Source organism: Misgurnus anguillicaudatus, chromosome 7 (assembly GCF_027580225.2).
Source record: "Misgurnus anguillicaudatus chromosome 7, ASM2758022v2, whole genome shotgun sequence".
NCBI classification, from domain to species: Eukaryota; Metazoa; Chordata; class Actinopteri; order Cypriniformes; family Cobitidae; genus Misgurnus; species Misgurnus anguillicaudatus.
The window spans coordinates 6,797,671-6,822,404 of NC_073343.2; the positions used below are offsets into that span (position 1 = coordinate 6,797,671).

The 24,734-nt window shown below is 38.2% G+C and overlaps 1 protein-coding gene and 1 long non-coding RNA gene across 11 annotated transcripts in view; one reads left to right on the forward strand and one right to left on the reverse strand.

Moving 5' to 3' along the window:
• The window catches only part of ank3a (ankyrin 3a), a 124,558-nt gene that overhangs the window by 84,639 nt on the left and 15,185 nt on the right, over window positions 1-24,734 (reverse strand). For 6 of the 9 annotated variants that reach the window (XM_073869315.1, XM_073869317.1, XM_073869314.1 and 3 more), the window contains exons 2-7: window positions 7,385-7,486; window positions 5,808-5,906; window positions 5,357-5,455; window positions 2,900-2,998; window positions 2,501-2,686; window positions 472-495 (exon numbers count right to left, since the gene is read on the reverse strand). In XM_073869315.1, the coding sequence (XP_073725416.1) occupies window positions 472-495; window positions 2,501-2,686; window positions 2,900-2,998; window positions 5,357-5,455; window positions 5,808-5,906; window positions 7,385-7,486 (609 nt within the window). The remainder of the gene's footprint in view (window positions 1-471; window positions 496-2,500; window positions 2,687-2,899; window positions 2,999-5,356; window positions 5,456-5,807; window positions 5,907-7,384; window positions 7,487-24,734) is intronic. The other 3 variants (XM_073869322.1, XM_073869320.1, XM_073869319.1) reach the window with 1 other exon arrangement.
• Window positions 1-24,734, forward strand: part of LOC129417529 (uncharacterized) — a 93,771-nt gene that overhangs the window by 1,024 nt on the left and 68,013 nt on the right. For both annotated transcript variants that reach the window (XR_008635788.2, XR_008635787.2), the window contains exon 2: window positions 3,533-3,637. This is a non-coding gene — a long non-coding RNA (uncharacterized lncRNA). The remainder of the gene's footprint in view (window positions 1-3,532; window positions 3,638-24,734) is intronic.

Sequence of the window (24,734 nt, forward strand, 5' to 3'; positions counted from 1 at the left end):
GTGGGACCGTAAGAGCCGGCTCTTCTAAGGGAGCCGAGCCAGAAGAGCCGAATCTATGAAAAGAGCCGGAATGCCATCACTAAAATGTAGAGCCGGAGCTTGAGCCGAAAGAGCCGAATCTATGGAAAGAGCCGGACTGCCCATCACTAGTATTAGTATCTCTTCACCAAAGTCAACATCATTACCTGCAACCAATCAAAAGACTAATACAAACTCCAATCAGAAGCTACATGTTTAGGTGTGGAACCCCGGCCTGTAGCTGCAGAAATCAAAGCATGCTTCAGCCCTCCACCCAAAGCATGGTCTCATTCCTCCATCCCCAGAGAGGGAGGATACATAGCCACAGAGAAGAGAAAACAGGAAATGATACAAAAATAGAGATGGTACAGAAGGGGGTGGGAACAACACTAGGGGGAGTTTTAGGCAAAGCAGGGGTGGGAGGTGAGGGGTCGATGTTTATCAGGTGTATACCTCTGTAGTTCTATTCACCATCATCTACGTTGAAACGTGAGGAAAGGAAAGAATGGGCAGTTAGTGAACACTGAAAAGTAAACAAAAACAAACTAAAAACAGAACTGTATGTGAAATTAAAGTGTGTTAAAACATAAAACATATAAGATTTAAAGAAAGGCCGAATGTGTATAGTCGTGTTTATGTTAAACTGCTTGTGAGTACATTATACACACACACACAAAAGTGCAGGGTTGTTTATCCCATGGTTGGGCAAAATAAGGGCAAACCTAAATGTTTGGTTTAAATTAACCTGTGCTGGGATGTTTTATCAAAGAATGCTGGGATGTTTTAACTAGGGGTGCTCTGATCAATGCCGATATCCACTAAAAATACATGCCCAATCACTGAATCGGACAGCCGATCTTATTCACAGCTATTTTATGTACTACGGCTTTTGATCAGTAAGTCCTTATCAATCTGAAATCGCTGTTAGTTTGAGTCGTTTATAACATGCATTTGAAAAAGAAACACTCGTCGAACATAATTATTACATTTTCTTTATTATCATGGAAATTTCTGAAAAGGTTTGAAGAACAGCAATATAAATATATCCTTAAGCCATTTCCTGGAGCGGTGTGTCATAGCCCGGGCTTTGAACCAGATTTTTTTCCCAATTGGTTTGTTCTGAACAGAAACCGTATTTTAACGTGTCTGGTTTTCGGTCAACCCTAAAATTGACGTTCCTGAACCGGTTAGAACCAAATAATAAAGTTCCCGAACCGGTTAATAACGTTCCATGTCAGCTGTAGGACATACAAATAAGTAGGCTGGTCATTAGGACATTAAACTTAAATTATTAGTCTACATAATTTTCCTTAAGTAATAATCACGTTTGATTGGAGTTGGACCGGACACATTCAACCGCATGTGCGTCTGTGCATACAGAAAATTGCTCACTTTAGCGCCTTTTTGCGGTTAAATTGTTTAAAATCACTTAAATGTTAACATTTGCAAGCCTTTGAAACACGCGCAAATTATCAACTTTCAACCTATTTAAATATTGCACAGAAATCTTGTCGAAGAATGGAAAAAATAACTGTATTAACCGGTTACCCTTATTTTAAATAAATGATTCTGTTCCGGAACATACATTTTTTGAAAGTTTCTGGTTTTGTTTCTGTTCCTTGCAAAACATCAAAAGTTTCTGGTTTTCGTTTATGTTCCATGAACCGGTTCAAAGCCTTGTGCTGCGTCCGAAACCGCCTACTTCATACTATATAGTATGCGAAAAGCAGTAGGCAAGGCAAGTAGTATGTCCGAATACATAGTATTCGAAAAACAGTATGCGAAAAGTACCCGGATGACCTACTACTTCCGGTTAGATTTTGCAGTGTGCATACGATGGACACTTCACTATCCCATGATGCCCCGGGAGAGGAGTTATCCAACGAAGAAGAAGAGGCATGCGGCTGTTTTCGCGCTGAAATGACATGACGTGATGACGACGTATGTAGCAACATGGCGGATGTAGTACGTACGAATCTCATTCATACTACCAGGATTCATACTATACAGTACTATTCATACTTAAGAATTAAGTACTTCATCTTATTCAGTACCTACTATACAGTATGCGGTTTTGGACACAGCCTCTGTCATTGCTGTGTGTGTATGGTTCTTCGTCTGCAGCGCATATTGTGTTTCTGCACGAGAGTGCCCTCTGGCTTTTGGATGTAGTGGCATTTCACCGTAATTCATTGAGAAGCATAGCAAGCATTATCGGACAATCGATCGGAGCATCCCTAGTTTTAACCAATGTTTGGGGGTCAAATATGGACATTATCTAGGTTCATTTAAACCAACGATTAGGTTTGTACAGGTTTTACTTTTAATGTACAAAAGTGCTTAAAATGTGTAGTTTGTAAAGGTGTATAAGTGAAGATTGTGCTGTTTTGGTGAAAGATTGTGTGACTTAAACAAAAGTGAAAGAGAAAACATGAAAACAGATCAATGGCTGAACATGTTTGCAAGCGTCTGTCAGACAGACCTTAGACTCTACATCCGCATTGTGGTCATTCTGAAGGAGCAGAGCTGCAGATTTGGTATCGTCCTTCCGGGCGGCGATGTGGAGCGCGGGCAGACGCACTTTACCTTTTGTGTCATTCTCTAACAATAGAGAAACCACTTGATCGTGACCCTGCTGTAGGGCTACAGCTAACGGAGTAAAGCCATCCTAAAGAGAATAACACATAAGAGAGAGACCTGAGTATTGAGTAATATACCTTGTTTTACATACAGTATTTTGTACAGTAAAATAAAGGACTTAAAACAGAAAGAGAGAGAGAGACAGAGAGAAAGGGGGCTTACAAATCACTTATCCGTAAAAGTCTTAAGGTAACTTAGTAGTCCCAGCACAGAAATCAATAAGACACTCAGACACACAAACCTCTGTGGCGATGCTCTGGCTGGAGTTGTTCTCCAGAAGAAAACGCACAACATCCAGATGGTTCTCCTGAGCAGCCATGTACAGCGGGGTAAAGCCATTCTGTAATGAATAAATTAACATTTTATTTATTTTATACAATTAAAGCATCATCTGCATTAAAACTAAATACATTATTAGAAGAAAAGTTCAAACATCAAGCATTGCGGTTATGTTCTAAAACATTGATGTTGGCCCCGATTTAAAAATGCCCCTGAGTCAGAATGCCACCTGCATCACTTTCAGTGCCATACAGTGTGTCCCATATCTTATAATATACATTCTATATACGGAGAGTACATATATAAAGCCAGCATAGGGAGACTATAGACTATACACTTAAATCCACAATATTTGTTTTTTTCCACCAGATATTTTCAATGTACAAAATTGCATAGACACACACACTCATCCTTGCTACACTCTGCTGAGCAATCCCCCTCCTTTACTCAGCAGAGAAAAATCAATCAAAAAGAGAAACAGAAAGCAAGAGAGGCAAATGTGTGAAAAATAATTTAAAAGTTATATTTGAATTTTTTCATAAGCAGTAGCTAGTCACCCAGGTTGCCATGGTAACTGTCATTCTTGATATTTTAGAAATCAGCTGAGATTTCCCCAGAGGAGACGGACCTCCATCACATCCCCCCACTGTAACCTCTATGACCTTGTTCCCATGGCAACACAAGGATGCTGACGGTGCAGGTAAGAAGGCGGCAGTGCGTTGTGATGACAGAGCATCGTGCAGACATACAAACACACAATTATCAATTACGTATGTCTGAGCATTTTTTATACTTTTTTTAATGCCATATACTGCAGATAGCCGGAACTTTTTTGCTTTTTGGAAATAAAATAATTCAATATACTATGTAGGCCTGCATAGTAATGTTCAAAACCCAAAATCAGGTCATTTGGAAGTCATATAGATACACATTTACATATCAACACCTCTGTACAAATCCGTAGAAACATGGTCAAACATTGTTCCTCAGCTTAAAAAAATCACCTTTGGGTGATTCTCGCGAAATTAGACTTATTATGAGGTGCCATGAAACATTTTGATAAAAAAAGTAAGAGTATCAAAATAAGAAGCAAACAGTAACAAACATCTCTTCACTTACTATTTTGCACATGATTTCAAATGGCATCATACAAACCAATTTTGTAGTTTTTTCCACATTTAAGGGAAAAATTCTCATTAACGCAATGTGTCCTTTGACATGGAAATATTTATAATTAAAAAATCTAAAAAATAAAAAGCTTCAGTACATGTTATACTATAAACATTTACAGTAAATAAACATGTGATATTTGGTGATCATTGGTAAATGTAGAGACAATAATAAGGAATATAGATGTGTCTAAGAAAAAAATGTTTCATCCTCCGCAACAATTTTTAATCATTGTTTAAGTCCTCAATGAACTAACATTTTCAACAACAAAAAAAAATAGTTGGAAGGGACATAATTGACTGTGACACTCAAGATGGCTACCAGGTAAGCAGTTCTTATTTTTTTTCTCCAGATAAAAGTTGAAATTTTGTTTTTCATAGTACCTAGACAACTTTTTAGTTCTCATTACCGAAACATGAGTTTGTAAATGCATATATTTATTGTAATATCATGTTGCGGTAATGATAATTTTTGATAATGATAATCTAAAAAATTTAAATAATTTTAAAGGAAATATTTTTTAAATCCTCTAAAAATAATGATTATAGTAAGTTCAGACCTTAATCTTATATGTGCAAAAAAAATTGGCTTCAAGGGCTTTTTTAAAAAAATCTGATGCTGGACACCTTCAAAGTCTGGATTTCGTGAGAATCACCCCTTTGCATCTGATGAGTTTATATTAGTACCTCAAGATACATATTAGTACCAAATATACATCTGTACCTAAATGGTACATATTAGGACCTTTCAAAAGGATCCTGCCCCAGTGACAGCTTGCGACCATTTTTTCTTACAATGTATTTAGGACAGTGGGAACTACACCAGTTCTTATTTAATCATAATAGATTTACATAATGGTACAGTAGCAAGGATCAGGGGTGGACATTATGACAAGTGTTAGTGCACGATATCGTCAGTAACACTATTAGTAGCCTTCTAGAAAAAATAAACCACTACAGTAAGTAAAGTAAATGATATGGCCCCTCACTGCAGTCTTTATACTATATCAACATCAAGTATATTTAGCTCAGTGTAGGAAATACTTGTTATTGGCACCTCCAGGTGACATTTATATCTTTCCAAGCTCATGTTTGCATGTGTATTTAATGCCCGCTGGATCCCCAAAATAGCATCACTATGACAGATATGTATTGTGTCCGTGAGCTGCCGTGTATTTGTACAGCTAAATGATCCAAGCCAGTTTGTATGTGTGTTTTAAATGGGCGTTTGTGGTTAGGGTAGTATGTACCTGGCTCTGTGCATTGACATTGGCCCCATTGGTCACAAGCTCTCTCACGACTTCCGTCTGTCCGGCCAGCGAGGCAATATGCAGCGCCGTGTTTCCTTTCTGGATTAGAAATAGAGACAGAAATGAACGTCATCTTTCGACCACCTGTTTGTGTCACCCCATCTATTTGGCACTTTTGTCTGACCGGCATCCCCCCACCCCTCAATCCAACACCGCTGGGCATTCCGTACCCACCGCTAGATTGTGTTGTTTCCGCTGGCCCGCAATTAACCTCACCACACACACATTCCTACAGAGTGAATCCAATACTAGAGGCTTTTAATACCCAGTGTGAACGTGTTCGCAGGAGCATAGAACAGCATGTGATACAAACATCTTGTACAGCAGTGGAGGCTTAACGTGTGTGTATGGTGAGAGAGAGAGAGAGAGAGAGAGAGAGAGAGAGACTGACCTTGGTTGCTGCATCTACACTGGCGCCCAATTTGAGCAGCTCAGCCACCACTTCCACATGCCCCTCTTTGGATGCTAAGTGCAATGCATTCAACCCATTCTGAAACACACATATGTAAATCAGCTAAGTTTTGCTAATACCTATGCTGGTCCACCAGATAGACCAGCATCTTAAAACCAGCCTGAACAGTGTGGAAATTTATGCTGGTCTAAGGTGAACTTTTTAACAGGGAATAAATAAATAATCATAGCAACATAACTTTTTTTTAAACTAAAATATTTAAATAAAAATATTCATTTAAAGAGCCACACAGATCCAAAATCGAAAATTGCCTGTATTGCAGTGTGTCGTAGCTGTCCATCAATGTAAACAATGTGCAAAGTAGTTGAACCAAAAAGTGCATGATTAATAAAGTTATTGGCTTCTAAAGTAGGGAGTCGACTCTGAATCGCTAAAACAAGTCGTCATACGGATTGAATCTCCTGCCTGTCTTTATCCATGTAATGCGAACACTTTGCATAATAATCTCCGCCTACAGCCTTGCCCGGGAGAAACGAAAACTATGACCTGCCCACAGACACTTCAGCTAGTTAGTGTGTAAACATCATATCACGCTGTGTTTTCAGTTTGTGTTGTTTTCACTACCAAAGGATGAAGATATGAAGAATCAGTGGTTAAAATGACTTTTTCAAGGAGAAAAGATACCCATATGGTTCAGTACCCACTTTATTTGGAACATTATGCGTCTCCTTACCACAACCTGTAAGTTACATACTTGCTTAAATGAGTGAAAATGGTAGTGTCTGTCGTCGTTTTTATTGCTTGGATTAATGATGAATGATGTGTATTGATGTCTGTGTTTAGACTCTTAATATACTGTCAGAAAGTCACGTTAGCAAGCGGCTAACGCATGTGCACTAACTTAGCGTCTTCCGGAAATAGTATTTGTCGACCGTATATGTCATAGAGGATTATTATTATTATTACAGAAAAACAACTGTTACATTTTAAGATAAGAATGAAACTACGATTGTATGTCTTATATTTTAAACTGAATGGCGTATGCGGTCAACAAATACGCCTTCCGGAAGACACACCGAAATCCTGGCCAGGATGCATCCGGGAAGAATGGCACGTATGGTCACCCTATGTTAGCACTAGGTCAATACATGTTGCACTATTGTTACGACACTGTGCCACTGATCTGTGGTCTGTGCGGAGACTGCGTCAGTTGACCAATCAGAGCAGAGTAGGCTACTGAAAGATGAGGTTTAGTTCACACGAATCGTTTGGGGATCTCTAAGAAATGGGGTAATTTTAAATTTATATTTTGATGAAATTACAGTGTTTTTTGACCTTGCATGCATTTAAACCTGTTGTCCGGGACATATAAACAGTGATAGGACGCTTACATTTGCATCTTACTGGCTCTTTAATATATTTATAAATACTATAACATCTTACTTTATGTACCAAAATATTGTTGGATTGAAGCATTGTGTTATGATGATAATAGTATTGTTTTTTTAAATAATGCGTGTAACATGCTGCCATGCAGTAACAGAAAGTATTCATACCTGATTACAGATGTTGATTTCGACACCGGTCTTCAGGTAGTCGAGCACTTTCTCAAGGTTCCCCGCCCTCGCCGCCCGCAAGTAACTGGCATTGCTGTCTGTCTGTAACAAAAAGATACAAAAGAGGCGATTATTTCCACTGATGGGGTCAAACATGATAAGCACAGCAAACCAAAAACAATTACAGACTTAAAATAAATAAAATTTAGAAAACCAAAACAAAAAATAAAAAGATTCATACCAACTCCATCAACACATAATCAGTCGGTAAAGCTACGATACCACAAAATGTTGCCAAACACGCCTAAAATATTAGCAATCCATAGCTGAGCAGATATCACACCATTACAGATCCAGACATGGTAGATTTAAGTTGAGAGCGCCAAATAACGGCTATTATTCAGAAACGATTTCCGTCCGCATTCCCCACTGATCTTTCAATCTCTCATCTAGGATTTTCTTGGACTTTCTCACATCTGTTGTCTTCAGAGAGGACAGAGTTGTCTGGACTTTGTTACTTCACACTTGTATATAGGAGAGACAGCGTGATTTGGGAGAAAGCAAGAGAGACTGGCTATGGCGTGTGTGTGTGCCACGTGAATTTGTCTTCTTTTGTCAGCCCGAATTTGATTCAATGTAGCTCAAATAGAAGGACACACAGCAAAATTTCAATCCAGTATACTGCACACACACACTTAAACAGTCTTTATCAGAGAAAGAGTCGGAGGGGGTTTATCAGACTCGCACTGGGAATTCCTCTAAATGAAAGAGGTTATATTTAGTCTTCACTAACCCCAGGACCAATCCATCCCTCCCTGTACCGTATCTATCCTCTATGTGTGTGTGTGTGTGTTGGTAAGAAGATCTGATAAGAAAGGGGACTCACTTTCCAAAAATAACTCATCATTGTTTGACAAGCAGGGGCTACATTGAAACATTATGGAGATAAACAACATTCATATTTGTCTAGTGACAGATACACTCAAGAACTCAGCCCACTCAGGAAAGGGCAGATGAGATGAATGTGTTTTTCTATTTATGTGTGCGTGGACTATAAAAATGCAGCATTAAGTTTGAACAAAGTAAATTCAGCCTACTTTTTAAGTTTTAACTTGTGATAACTTGTGAAAAAAAAGTTATAAAAGTCATAAAAACATATGTTGATATAATATCATTTTTTACAGTGTAGTTCTATATTTCTTTAAAAATTTTGTTCATAATAAACTGTTAGGCCATTGACTTTAGTCATTACCCAACTCTGTACACAGGGAAACCACAGTTTCTCGAGTGCATGTATTAACCAACACTTATGCTACGTACACATCAAATGTGGGGCATCGCGTTTCTTGCTCTAGATTACTCGCGGGATTTAACTTTGTGACATGCAATATTTTCAACTTGGACGAAGACGCTTTTGAGGCAAATAAGCGCATGTTTTTGCCTTACGGGGGGCGATGCGAATGACGCAATATGGGCAATATTGCGTCATTCGCATCGCCCCCCGTGAGGGCGCATCTGATCGCGTCTTTGCATTGACTTTGTATGTAATCTAATCGCGCAATTCGTTGAACTAGTATCTGGTGGGAACTCACAGTCATGCTACGTACACACCAAACGTGGGGCATCGCGTTACTTGGTCTAGATTACTCGCGGGATTTAACTTCGTGTCATGCAAGATTTTAGCTTGAGTTGAATATTTTCAATTTGGGCGAAGACGCGTTTGAGGAGAATAGCGTGCGATCTCACAGCAAACCTCCTGCCCATATCACGTAATTCGCATCGCCCCACGTCAGGACGCGTCTGATTGCATCTTTGCATTGACTTTGTATGTAATCTATTCACGCAAATCGTTGAACTCGTGTCTGGTGTGAACTCCCAGTTATGCTATGTACACACCAAACGCGGGGCATCGCGCTACTCGCTCTAGATTACTCGCGGGATTTACTTCGTGTCATGCAAAATTTTAGCTCGAGTTGAATATTTTCAATTTGGGCGAAGACGCGTTTGAGGAGAATAGCGTGCGATCTCACAGCAAACCTGCTGCCCATATCACGTCATTCGCATCGCCCCACGCCAGGACGCATCTGATCGCATCTTTGCATTGACTTTATATGTAATCTATTCACGCAAATCGTTGAACTTGTGTCTGGTGTGAACTCCCAGTTATGCTATGTACACACCAAACGCAGGGCATCGCGCTACTCGCTCTAGATTACTAGCGGGATTTCACTTTGTGTCATGTGAATTCTTCGCTTGAGGTGAATATTTTCAACTTGGGCAAAGACGCGTTTGAGGCAAATAGTGCGTATTTTTGCGGCAAATGCACCGCCCATATTGCGTCATTCGCATTGCTCCACGTGAGGGCATCTGATCGCGTCTTTGCATTGACTTTGTATGTAATCTAATCGCGCAAATTGTTGAACTAGTATCTGGTGGGAACTCACAGTCATCCTACGTACACACCAATTCCGGGGCATCGCGTTACTTGCTCTAGATTACTAGTGGGATTTAATTTTGTGTTCAATTTTTAGTTCGAGTTGAATATTTTCAACTTGGGCGAAGACGCGTTTGAGGCAAATAGCACGGGATTTCGCGTCATTCGCATCGCCCCACGCGAGGATGTGTCTGATTGCGTCTTTGCATTGACTTTGTATGTAATCTACTCACGCATCTGGTGTGAACCCACAGTTACAGTCCGAGCTGTATAAAATGATGGATTAAAAGCACACATAAAAAAGATGCCTTTGTGGAGTAATGCTCACAGTAAATAAATTTTGCCCCCACACATGCACACAACAAAAGCGACAGAGAGATAGGATACTGTGTGGTTATGTCTCTCTTTTTTCCTGTTATCTCTTAATGAGTTTTTCATCCTGTCACCCATAACTCCATCTCTGGAGGATTCTGTTTAGAAAAAAAACACACAACCACTAACACACACGCATCTATAGTTTTGCACGTTCAGAACGTAAATTAATATTATTACTAATAATAATAATAATAATAATAATATGAGTTCTAGTATCCTAAAGGATAAGGATTTTTAATAGAGAAGTCTATGTGTAAGGCATGAATGGCTCTTGTATTGGAATGACCTTTCACTTCTGTGCTGTTATCACATTGCCCTTGAACACGCCGCCCTCTCTGCTATAAATATAAAGAAAAGGTTTGGATGAAATGTGTCTATTCAATGAAAAGTAACTAACTCCACTAATGCTGAACTCAGCATTGAGGTGTGCCTCAGTTTGTGTTACAATACAATACACAACAAATAAATGTAAAAAACTCGCTATTTAAACGGGACATTTCACAAGACTTTTTTAAGATGTAAAATAATCCTTGGTGTCTCAGAGTATGTATCTGACGTTTTAGCTCAAAATACCATATAGATAATTTATTATAGTGTGTTAAAATTGCCACTTTGTTGGTGTGAGCAAAAATGTGCTGTTTTGGTGTGTGTCCTTTACAATGCAAATAAGCTGATCTCTGCACTAAATGGCAGTGCTGTGGTTAGTGCAGATTAAGTGGCTGTATTATCCCCTTCTGACATCACAGGGGGAGACAAATTTCAATGACCTATTTTTTCACATGCTTGCAAAGAATAATTTACCAAAACTAAGTTACTGGGTTGGTCCTTTTCACATTTTCACTATAGCACTTAAACATGAAAAAAGTCTGATTTTCATGATATGTCCCCTTTAAAACATCTATGCAACACATATATGCACCTAACATTTGTCAAGTAAACATTTATACTCTGCTTTATACAGTAGTAGAAATTGCATTTAAGCATACTTTCAACATACATTCAACACAAATTATTTGAACCTCACAATTTCTTATTTTTTATTTGATGGTGCATCATAGAATGGACATGAATTACTAAGGGCATAAGCTGCAAAAGTGCGTCTGACGTGTTTTCTTGTAAATGAGCTTTTTTTAATTAGGCTGTTATGTTTAGGTTTAGTAATTTCACTTTAATGGCAATTACTCTAAGTGCATGCAAGCTTTTAATGAATTCTGCCAACAAATCGCTATTTCTGATTGACCTGAGGTGGATTTGAGGCAAAAGTATTTGATACCGAGAGCATTCGGTTAATACGGTTATCCTATTTTTGATGGAGGTGGCGTTTAACAGATCTAAATACATAGTGCCATTACATGTTATGATGGAGAACATGCATTAACCACCAGATTGTGTTTTTAACAGAATTAACATCAGCCATAATCTCCAGACCTTTGCAATTTTAGCACCACTTCACCACGCTCTCAAAAAAAGTACAAGAAAAAAAGTTGGCACTGGTTGTCAAGTGGTATATATTAGGAAATTTTTTAAAGGTACCGTCCCGGTGACAACTTTTGTACTTCTTTCTCTTAGAGTGCACAAATAAACCCCATTCACACAGACCTCTGGTCCCAGAAAATACCCGTAAAATTGCCAGACAAGCGTCTGTGTGAACAAAAACTCGTCCCGTTAATCTTCTGGGATCATTGCCGGAAAGAGGACCTAGTAAGATACTCGGGTAACCCTCTGTGTGAACAAGAAGCCGGACGAATGCCGTAATGGGCGTGTCGAAGTTATGGTTCAGCTCCTTACAACGAGAGATAACATGCATATAAACATTCACCACGAGAAATGTTGCAAACTAGATTGAAGCAGTTATCAGGAAATGATAAATGAGACACATAAACAATGACGCACGTGCCGTAGTGAGGATGCGTGTGTCATGGCAACATGAAGTTGGTTCAACTCTTTAAAATGAGGGATTTACAACATTCACGACGAGAAATGTCAGCAAACTGGACTGAAGTAGATATCAGGTAAGTTAGCTCATTACTTACTGCGTTGAAACGGAGATCATTCAGCGGCATAAAAGAATATATCGCGTCACATGCTCATTTGAGCTATAATAAACGAAAATACCCGCGCGTAATCCCAACAAGATATATCGTTCAGCTCCTCAAAATGCAGTTTTTTAATGCATATAAACAATCACGATGAGAAATGTCTGAAAACTGTATCAAAGCAGAGATCAGGGAGCTCGTCAAATATCCACCCAGAAGCTGAGATCATTCACCAGCATTAGAACGGCGCGTCACGCGCTCCTTTATAGTCTTATCATAAACAAAAATGCACGCGAGTGGTTCTAGGAGAGAGAAATAATATATAATATGCAAACTTCAGACGCTGCGTAGAAGAGAGGGCGGGACTTTCAATAGGTCACGTGTCTTTCCGGGATCATCAGGTGCCGGGTAGTCATGGCAGTGTGAATGAACAAAAAATTTAATCATCCCGGAAAAATCCCGGATACCCTTCCCATGTATTTTACGGAATGTCTGGATGCCTCTGGGAAACTACTGTAACCAAACCTGACTTGTCTTTGACTTTTGCACAGTTCATGAAATACTTTTGTGAGGTTTATTTTACACATACTTTCACTTTTAGACTGCGCCCAAGTTAAAAGTTATAATCTAATGCAAGTTTTATGTCTGTTCCCAAGTTATACCCATAAGCTTAGGGTTTCCCTCTCTATTTACAGAACCAAGGTTTTACTAGGTGGTTGTTTATTGCCCCGAGTCAAAAGAGCCCACCACTAAGTCTCCACTATATTTGTGTACAAATATATGATTTAAATCTTCCCTTCAGTTTAAGTCTATGCGATTTATTCACCCGGCAGGTAAAATTCATCAGCGCAACCACCTCTCTCACAAGCAGCATGATTTAAGCCATCATTCACCTTCGTACCACAGAAGAGTTATGTGCCAAAGTATAATAGCAATGAGAAATCCTGTAATTGCCTTAGCAAGGACCACTAAATATTTCCTGTTGACACTGGCAGGTCTGTTGGTAACAATGTACCTGTCTAGTTGACTTTTCCTAACAGCTCGAGTTGTAAAATTCATCTCAAGCAGGGTAATCGGAAAGGGGCACTCCGTTCCAAAAAAGCAAACATCAATATTTCAGTGTGGGAAATTTACAGTATGCAGTGGAAACCTTTGAGTGCAACCATACACACAAGGTTACAGATACACCAACACACACCCGATGGAGTTACATAAGAGACTGTTCTCTTGAGGACTGTGGTTATTTAAACATAAGACACTCTGGAATATAGGAAAAATGTGAAACGGAGAGAAAAGGTCATACTTGCACCACTGATAAACATGATGTGACAGGCTATTGTATGAGGATGACAAATCTCTATAAACAAAATGTTAATCTTCACTTGTTTCTCATAAAAGAATTAGAGAGACCGAAAGAGACAGCGATAGAGAGAGACACCAATTAAAGTCACTATGAGTGCACTCCACAAGCACAGTTTTTTTCTAGTTGGTAAAGGACTATTTCACAAACAGCGAAACGTCTGTAGTTTATGTCACAGCTGACACTATGGGACAGATTTACTAAATGGGGCAAAAAAGCGCAGATGGGAGTAGTAATATCTGCGAGTTATTTACCAAAAAGGCACAAATTAATAACACAGGCGCAACAGCTAATTTCCATAATGACAACGCAAAAGAGCAGCGAAAGTTAGTTTAGGGTCGCAAATTAGCAGACCTGATCCTCAGGTGGGTGATATACTAACACCACGCATTTGAGTTTAGCACCACGGACATCGCAGATAAAAATTCAGGTGCTGAGTCCCAATTCGCCTATAAAGGCTAATATTGCCCACAACCCATTACTGACCCTCTTGCTTATTTAATACTGTGGCTGTACAAATGTTAACTTTATTAGTCCAATGAAAAAAACATGGTTACTACACTTTTACTATAGTAAAAGCATGGTTCATTTTCATCTGGGTATTTTTGAGTTATATACATAAGTATAAAGTTAAGTATAAATACATTAAACAATAGTTATACTATAAACTTTAAATACTTTGACTTTAAAATAAGTAGCTTTTGTTACACACATTGCACATGAACGTCAGAACCAGACGCCTCACAAACGACCTGCGTTTGGTTGTAATGACGCTCTGCTTCACTTCTCAACTTGGTAGAACACATTGTGAAATGTATTGTGAAAAAAAAACGATGAGAAAAAAAGATGGGAATAGTAAATAAAATTATATTGGACATAAGTTATAAGAATTACTGAAATATTGCTAACAGTCGTGGTGTGCGTAACTAGGCAACCACGTTTTCGTTCACGTTGCATGACGTCATCGAACTATGTCCCAGAACGTGCATACTCTTTTGCTACACACTAAAAAGTATGTACGTTTTCCTCACAAAAACAGTACATACTTTTAGGTCGTATATTGATCTGCACTTCGAATTCTAATGGAAATAGTAGACCATCTGGGTATCTTTGGGATACTCATTTCAACATACTACGATTTGGGACGTGCTAATTCTAGTTTCGAATACTATTTAGGACAGATAGTAAGCGAATTGGGACTCAGCAAGGGTGTGAAATCCCAGCTAACAAAGCCAAATACACTGAAAAAGAAAAGGTTTGCAAGAAGTTTTGAAACATCTGGTATTGTGTGACTTCTCCTGTGACTCAAATAAAAAATAACATGGCTTGGCAAACAATAATTTTGAATATGTTCTTCTGGCATTACAAATAAACTCTTACATGTGGAAAAAATCCTCTGCCTTGTGCTGTCTCTGCCAAGTGTCCTCTTATCAACTACAATTGCAGCAATTTCTTTTTCCTTTTTTTACTTTTCTTTTATTTCCTATTATCAAGTGCAGTCATACAGTATGTCACAAATTCACATTTTGATGATACAATATTGAGGTACAGTAATAGAATAGTGGTACATAGATGTCCATCCTAACAAAAATATATGTGAGGGGAAAGATCCTTATCTCTGCAATACCACATATACATTTGGTATATAAATACAGAATTTACAATACAAATGACTATTGATAAATAAATGATAAATAAGCAAAATAAAAGTAAGAAAAATATAGTCTACATAATAATCATATCAAATGAAAATGTTAGGCAATGGAAGACCATTTATTTAGGAATACATCTGCTTTCAGTTGTAATAATGCCGTTGTATGCTCCATGTTATAAACATCATAGATTCTTTCCCTCCATTGTGCAAATTGCAGCCATTCAAGCGCAAAATGCTTTTTGGCGTTAAATTATGGCGCAAATACCAGTAATATCACACGTGCAAACATTAGTCATGTTGCGTCTGACAGGGAAATTCCTAGAAATGCATATGCAATAAGATCAGTCGCAAAAATAACTAAACCACACCTTTTCAGTGTTAATTATCTACGTCTTTAGTAAATCACGTCTTTAGTAAATCACGACCAGGAAAACACTTTTTAATTTATGGTTCTTTAAAAAAAATAATACAGCAATGGTGGCCGGTGACTTCTTTTTTCGAGGGGTGCTCGATGCGAAGTTCGTCACACCATGTATATAGCCCATCATGTGTGTGGTCCTTATTTCAAAATATGTGTTCTGCGCGTCAAGTGATCCTATGTGCATCACGTGCTTTGTCAAAATAAGTGCCTGCTGCAGAAGCGTTTATGATAAAAGAGACGCTTGCGTTTGCCAGATACTCGCATAATCTCATGCGTAATCAGAGTTTACTGTTAAGGTAGTGTCTTGCGTGTATTTTGTGAATGTGAGCGTCTCTTTTATCATAAACGGTTTTGACGCATGTGCAGCAGGCATTTATTTTGACAAAACACGTGATACACATGGTTCACATGACACAACAAACACATATTTTGAAAACGCAAGCAACACACATGACACTCCGAACACTTATTTTGAATTGGCGCCCCTCGGATGAGCAGTCACGAGCCGCCACTGATATACAGGTAATTTTACCAACAGTACTATGCTCCGATCAATGCCAATCTCCACTAAAAATACGTGGCGGTATTCTGAATCGGACAGCCGATATTATGCACAGATCTTTCATGTACTACGGCTCTTTGATCAGTAAGTCCTTATCAATCTAAAATCACTGAGTTTGAGTCGTTTAAAACATAAATTTGAAAATGCAACACTCGTCAAATATAATTATTAAACATATTCTTTATTATCATGAAAATACCTGAAAAGGTCTGAAGAACAGCAATATAAATATATCCTTAAGACATTTCCTGGAGCTGCGTGTCATCATAGCTGCGTGTGTATTGTTCTTCGTCTACAGCGTATTTTAAGTTTCTGCACAAGAGCGCCCCCTGGCTTTTGGATGTAGTGGCATTTTGCCGTAATTCATTGAGAAGCATAGCAAGCATTATCGGACAATCGATCGGAGCATCGCTAATATGTACTGCTTGCTTTTCACACATAATGCTCTTCAATACGCCCTCAAATCTTCGTCATGAACAGAATCCCCTAAACAACTACAATTCTTGACTTCCTCTTTTCTCATACAATGGGTCCCCCTCACTCATGTCTCTTCAGTACTGTACTTAGATTAGCAGTGAGCTCAAATACTGCATGATCGGCAAAACAAGAAAGCTAACAGTCAGTGTGGCAGCAGACAGGGCGACTGCACACACTGATTCCTGGCAGCATCAGCAACGCTCAACACAGAGATAAAATGCTGAATACATGATTTGAGATCTACAATCAGAATGACGTTACGGTCAAATATCCTTCAGCTGATTTTTCAGCATTCATTTGTGATGCATTGAAGAGTCTGTCAGTCCAGACCATTGGGGTTAGGCATTACAATGCATATATTTTACACTGTCAGAAAATATGGTCAAAATAGTGCCAAGCTATTACTGGGGAAGTACCCTTTAAAAAAATCTCATTTGTACATTTAGGTTTGGTACACTAAAATGCTGGGTTATTTTCAACGCAGCATTGGGTCAAAAAGGGACGAGCCCAGCCCCTTGGGTTGTAATTTAACCAATGCTGGGTTGTTTGAACCCAAAATGCTGGGTTGTTTTAACCCATTGTTGGATCATATATCAAAAATTTCTGGGTTCATTTAACCCAACGCCTGGGCTCGTCTCTTTTTGACCCAATGCTGGGTTGAAAATACCTCAGCGACTTTTTTTAGAGTGTACCAATATGTTACTTTGAGGTACTGCTATACACTCGTTGGAACTTATATGTACCTCGGAGGTACTAATACAAACTCTTTAGGTGTACTTTTTAACTCTTTCCCTGCCATTGACGAGTTAACTCGTCAATTAAGAGAAAACGCTTCCCTACCAATGACGAGTTTTTCCGGCAATCTGTATTATCTGTATATTATCCACCAGGTTGCGCTCTTACACAACTTGAAAAAACTCGGAAGTATCCCCGTAGGGCAAACAGTTCAAACTCTGTGTATGTTTTGATCATCGCTCTGAATCTGATCTCTATCAAAAGTCCTTCATAAAAACACAATTATCTCAGCTTTTTGCTCAAAATTTTTTAGTTTTGAAGAAACCTACCCGTATTTGATAGGTGATAAAAAGAGAACACATAAAGATTGGATTTTGTTTGAAAGCAGAGGGTCTGTCAGGGTTCCCACAGGTCCTTGAAATCCTTGATAAATCCTTGTATACATTTTGTAGGGGTAAATTAAATAGACTCATTGGTACACATTCATGTATGCAAAGTCCTATCAAGCAGTCTAGCTTGGAATATGGCAAAAAGCCTGGATCCTTCCACTACCAGGACACTCTGTATTAACATGCACACACACACACGTTCCAGTCAAATGGCCACTTATATTACACACACCAAGGTCAATAGAAACGCACTAGAGCAAAGGTCAAATTTAAGTCCCTGAGCCATATGAATATACTGTATATTTGCTGCTAATAACACAAATATATTTGTACACTATCTGATATTGCACTGTTATATACACATCCTCTATAACAGATCTTTCATGCAAGCAAACAGCAAATCATTTCCTGATATTAATATAAACGTTAAGCGGGATTCTGCGTACAAAATCTGCAAACAAAATTGAGAAATCTGAGCCCACAATACCAACCAGTAGGACTTTGTGCCATTTAGAGTACAGAGGAGGAAGTCACCAGAGCTATACTGAGCATTGCAAACAATGACAAATTAACGCTGTATACGATATCATATGGAAATTTGATATTAAATTATTGTAAACACAAAAGGCAAATACAAATGAAAAATTCTTGAATTTTGGCAAACAGCATGAACATTCCAGGGTTTGATGCACAATGACCTAACCATCCTCAACCAATAACATTTCCTTAAACCACACACACACACAACTCCCAATCATTCCCAACACTCCTATTTGAAAACAACACGCATTTCCCAACCATTCCTAGATTACTTACGGGAGAAAAGTATTCACCAGCCTCTTCCACCGCCATTTCTCCTGCAGTCCCACAGAAACCTGATCACTTACTTCTCTAGCTCTGCGACCAGCAAGGTGCCATTCAGTCATGTGACGTGTGCAAAATGCCCAGACAGCAGGATGCTCAAAGACAAACTTCCACCTGATGTGTGCGAGTATGGAAAGGATAGAGTTCTCACCAATACTACTGTAGAAACAAAGTCACTTTGAATCCAACCTTGATTATTTGTCCATGCTTTTCAGCATCCATCCCTTTTTTTAACTCAAACAAATCTACCTTTCCACTTTTCTTTCTTCGTCCGCAGTTGCTTTTCTAATCTAAGTGCTTTCACTTTTATGAAGCAGTTCTTTCTCTCTTTTTTATTTACCCATTGGGAAATCTGTCTACTCTTCCTTTACATGGACACAATGAGATTCATTAACATTGCTGTAATATTTTAATGCACTCCCAACCACTCCTATTCTGTCTGTCTGTATCTCTCTCTCTCTCTCTCTCTCTCTCTCAATCTGTACACACATGGGACACAAAGGTGGGGGTTCTCTGGAACAATGATATGAGGTGTTGGGGGATCCAAATATAGCAGCTGATTCCAATGCTTTTGCTAATAGAACTATGGTTCTGTAGTCCCCCCCTCCCTGAATCCCCCTCGTGCGCGTGGTTGGTATTGTGTGAGTGCTTCTCTGCACTGCTTTTGGACAAAAAGAGAGCGTGCGTGTTTGTGTGGGATTGCACGTTTGGAGTGGTGGGGGTCAGCTTTGGAAGTGAATGCAGGGTTCATGGTGAAGCTTAAAAAGGGATTAGGGTACATTTCCCTCTAGTATTAGGGCCAGAGCTCCATCACACAAAAACACACAAACCCGACCCCCCTGTAGTACCACCAACAAAGGGACAAAGCATGTCACAGATTATACAGTGATGCATGGAAGCACGGAAAATACTGGTGGTTCCAATCCTGGGTTTGTTGGTAGTCTTATATCTTTGTGTGTACACATATCATTATGTCTGTTTGAATAAACTGCTCTGTTGATTGTACTGTTGTATTATTTTCCATTGTGTATTATCTCTATCGTTGGCATGTGTTTATGGAAAGAGGGAGTGGCTTGGAGCTGTGTGTCAGACAGTCACACTGTGTGTACATCTGGAGAAGTAATCGAAAGAACATTTGAATTAAATATATTAGGGAAATGCATTTGTATTGTTAACAAATAAACCATCGAATCCAAAAGGGGAGATTCTTAAAGATTATTCCCAATTCTGTATTATTATCATACTGTTGCATAACCAAATACAACAATTGGCATGTTGCCATAAGCTTTTACTGTATTTTGATACCTTGGCATGTTTCTGTAGCTCAATATATAGCACTACATTTACAACACAAGCGTTATAGGATTAACTTGCAGGGAACACACATACTGCTAAAGTATAGCTTGAATGCGCAGTATAAGTTACTTTCTGAATCATATAATAAACATACATACATGTATATGTACAGAATACAGACACATACTTGCAGGCATCCATCCATACATTTACTCATTTTGATTATGCAGATAGTTATCCCATGATGCTTTGGGGGGTGCAAGGCAGGCCCTCTCGTTCTGGGATGATGGCGTTGCTATGGTAACAGAGGAGGAGGGGAGAGGATAAGATCTGAAGGAGTTCAAGATGTTTGTTATCCATGGTGATGTGATGGTTTCCCTCAATGACCTCTACCATCATTACAGTGACCATATAGCAATCATCACAGACTTCTAAGCACACACAGACGTGTTCACTGTAGGGCTACACCTGCTTTAAACCCATGAGCATTGAAGGATTTCCGGACTTTCAGAAGTAGGGCAGAATTTCAAGATGATAAATGGGCTTCGCTTGTACTGTACGTGGCAAAATACCAGCACATTCACATAAGCCTTGTCTCTAGAATTCAAAATCAGGCCACAGGAAGAGTTTGCATAGGATCAGGATTTAGCTATTTACTGTTTATGATTAGCCTACAGTTTATACACTAAAGAGATGTGTTAGGTTTCAGACAGTGTATGTACTATATGTATTGTATTTATATCACAAAAGGTATTTGATAGACACACAGTACATGAACTCGTACTAACACACCAAAAATAATTGTATTAGAATGAGCCTGATATTAAAGGAAAACACCACAATTTTTCAATATTTTACTATGTTCTTACCTCAACTTAGACAAATTAAATGTTTCAATGCGTGCACTTAATCTTTGTACAGCACGTCGTGAATGTGTTAGCATTTAGCCTAGCCCCATTCATTCCTTAGGATCCAAACAGGGATGAACTTATAAGCCACCAAACACTTCAATGTTTTCCCTTTTTAAAGACTGTTACATGAGTAGTTATGTGAATAAATATGGTGGCACAAAATAAAATGTGGCGATTTTTTTTAAGCGGATAAAAAATTAGAACTATATTGTATGGCGAAAAGCACTTAGTTTGCAGCACTTCGACCTTGGCGCGCAGTAACATCATCACTCCTGACTACTCCCCCTCTCGCTCAAACTTTCGTCAATATTACTTGAAAATGATGTCATGTGGGCGTCGCATGTAACTACTCATGACGAAAATGACGTCATGCGGACGGTGAGTGTAACTACTCATGTAACAGTCTTTAAATAGGGAAAACATTGAAGTGTTTGGTGGCTTCTAAATTCATCAACGTTTGGATCCTAAGGAATGAATGGGGCTAGGCTAAATGCTAACACATGCATCACGACACGCTGTACCAAAATTAAGTGCATGCAATGAAGATAAGTATGTATTAATTTGGCTAAATTGAGATAAGAACATAGTAAAATATTGAAAAACGGTGGTGTTTTCCTTTAAGTATCACACTGAACCTTATGGGTAAGATAAAATACTTTCTCCATACAACATATACACATATTTAAACTCGACTTAATTGTTACATTTAAAAGCCAAATGAAAGCACAAAATGCTGACCATTGGAACAAACTTTGTATAATCACTAAAAACTCCACAACTTACACAGACTCTTTGCTTTTCACATGAATACAGTGTGCAAAGTAAGTTAGTCAATGTGATGATGTAAGTGATGGTCTTTAAAAAGTGAATGCATAATGCAGTTCCATAATAAATCATGAGACGTATCTGAGTTCGGGAAGCTGGAGGTGTTTTAAATTGTCTCATGATCTCTCTGATGGGCAGCATTTAATGTGTGCCGGCATGCACAAACTTGTAAGAGTTTGTGTTGTGTGTGTCTCGGGAGGCGGAACAGTGCTGTGTGACTAAAAATCATTTTATAATTAGCCTCACTAACTATTCTCTAGAAAACCATATTTGAGACAAACACGTCAATAAAAAATAAAATGAGACAAACACATTGACTGAAATATATGTGTGACGTTAGCATCCAGGTGCAGGCAGTCTCCAGATGTGGCACACATGCACACGCACATGTTTACTAATCCATCTAAATGAGGACATTCCAGACTTCTATTGTTTTTATAGAGCACTACTTATGAATACTATTTATAGTAATATTTTGTCTTTTTTTTAATGTCCTTTTAGGGAAGTCAGGCCTCTGGGTAATTATTAAATGCAAAGTCCTATATAATTGAATGGGGAAAGACCAATATCTCTAAAACTATGTGCTAAACTCACAATTATACAACATATTTCTGACCAACAATTAAACCTGACATCAACTGTACCAAAACTTTTGTTTCTTAAGCTCAAATTGTGCTGAAAACACTAGGTGGTTTTAGCTACTGAGCTGCGCACAGGTTGGCAGGTGCCTCACAAGAATCTGTGCATTGGCCCTCCCCCAGAGAGCTGTCAGTTATTCTTTATCGATTGCTGATTGGTTCTTTTAACTGGAAGGCGGCACTTAAATCACCAGAGCGGCTATATTAAGCCTTGCATTGTCCCATATTCATAGTAATAGCAATCTTGTTATATCCAATATCTTTGGTACAGATTTATTCCCAAAATATAGTTAAGTGGGCACACAATTTACTATCTGCTCTATTCACCTTATTTTCGAATGCGGAAGTAAGTGATGTGATGTATTTCCTTTTTTGTGTGAGACTCCCGTTTCAATAGATGGCCGGTAGAAAACAAGATATATTCAATCATCGTGTTGCGGGTCTTCAATGTGCAAGTATAAAAGCACAGAGGTATATCAGTATCTGTATATGAAAATGACCAAAAATTCATCTTTTTAATCTTTTTCTGGAGTGAGTTTTTTTTTAAACTGCGATTTTTAATGGACTTGTTTAAGTTTCTATAGTGACACATCAAGCTTGTAGATGGTTTCATTGGGCGCACATGCGATGACGCGATACGCATCTGGACCGAACTTTACTTCTGGTTTCAGTTTTTTTAGTGGTCTGACTAGTTGCTAAAACTGAACTCTTAAACAAATAGCTCGTCGAAAATAACAAATGTCCTAGGTAATCTACGTGTTGTTTATTTTGCTTGTTATATAAATAAACTACATTTAAAGTACTTTGTTATTATTTATTCTTAGTGGAGTTTACCGGAAGTTACGTGTTGACCACGAAAGCCGTTTGTTTATGTTGTTACTGGTGAAACCGTCTATAACGCGGTCCGACATTCAGCAGCAGTATCTTTCTTATTCAACACATTATAAGTTATTTGAACAAACATAGACATATTAACAATTACATTTATTCAGTATTGTTTTCGTTTTATGAAAAGTATTATTATTGCTTCTTATGCATTAGAGGGAGACATGAACTTAGGAAATTATTTGTGTTTTTATTTAAAACATAACAAAAGTACGCGCAAACACATTTAGAACTAACATGAACTAATAAGCAGTTTGTCGTATTCTGTACTGTAATCGCATTTTTGTAATAATATATAATAGCAGAATAAATAAACCAGTTAAATGAGCATATTTTATCAGCATAATATTGGTTGTTTCTGAACAATTACTGTATTTATTGTTCACCGGCAGTTTCTATGAAAGATTTTGTACAGGATGGATGTGTAAATACAGATTATGGGTGCATGTGCACTACATCCACATTCAGCTCTTGTGCGGGGATTATGGTCAAAACTAATTTTTTTTTTTGCGTGTGTACCAACTGCACAAATTATGCCGGTCTTCCTGGATTTCATAATAAACATACAAGCCAGTTAAACGACACACTTGTGTTTCTCTCAATACGACTACCATTAGCTTTAATGGCTCACCAGAAGTTTTACACAAAAGAACTCAAAGATGGCTGCGCCCACATTTATGTCAAAAATAAGGTGGATACTGTATAGTTTCCCATAACTTTTCCACCAAACCAATATATTAATCAAAATGTAGATTTATTATAAAATATAAAACGACAATGTCTGGTGTTATTGTTGTACAATGTTTAAACTTGCTAAACTCCCCAAAGCCTCATACAGTATATCTAAACTTTTGTTTTATTAATTCATATTTTTGGAGATAAATGTGATCAAAACCATGCCCGAAAATGAGATCAGCATAATGAGGAACAAATCTGGATATGAACATCTGAGCCCAAATCTTAATTTACGCTACATAAATTATACCACCAGTCTGTTGCTATGTAAAATTGTTTGGCATAGACCAAGCAAAATTATGCCATGCTCTTATTATCACCTAATTAAACCTACTAAACTAAATTGCATCTGATATTTGGTTGGCCTAATAATGCGGCATGCAATTTTAAACACAATCTCTGCAATAGAGTGAGTTAGACTTAGATTAGATTCCTGGATTACAGTCTTACTGGAAATTCGGGCAAAGAAAAAATAATCACATCATCCATTATTACGCCAGTGGTAATCCAACTAAGTTAACAGAACAAAGAAAGAAAAATCTTACAATGAAGGTAAAATAGCTTCCTAAAACATTAGACTGTAAAATACTGTAAATCTGATTTAAGGAAGGCAATAAAGGAAGTAAATGAGAAAAAGACTGTAACTCTGATGTAATGTGGGTGTTTAATCGTTTGGAAATTAGTGTGACAAGGAGAGATGAAGGACGTAGGTGAGAATGAGCAAGTGAGAGAGTCGGGGGTAGAGAGATGCGT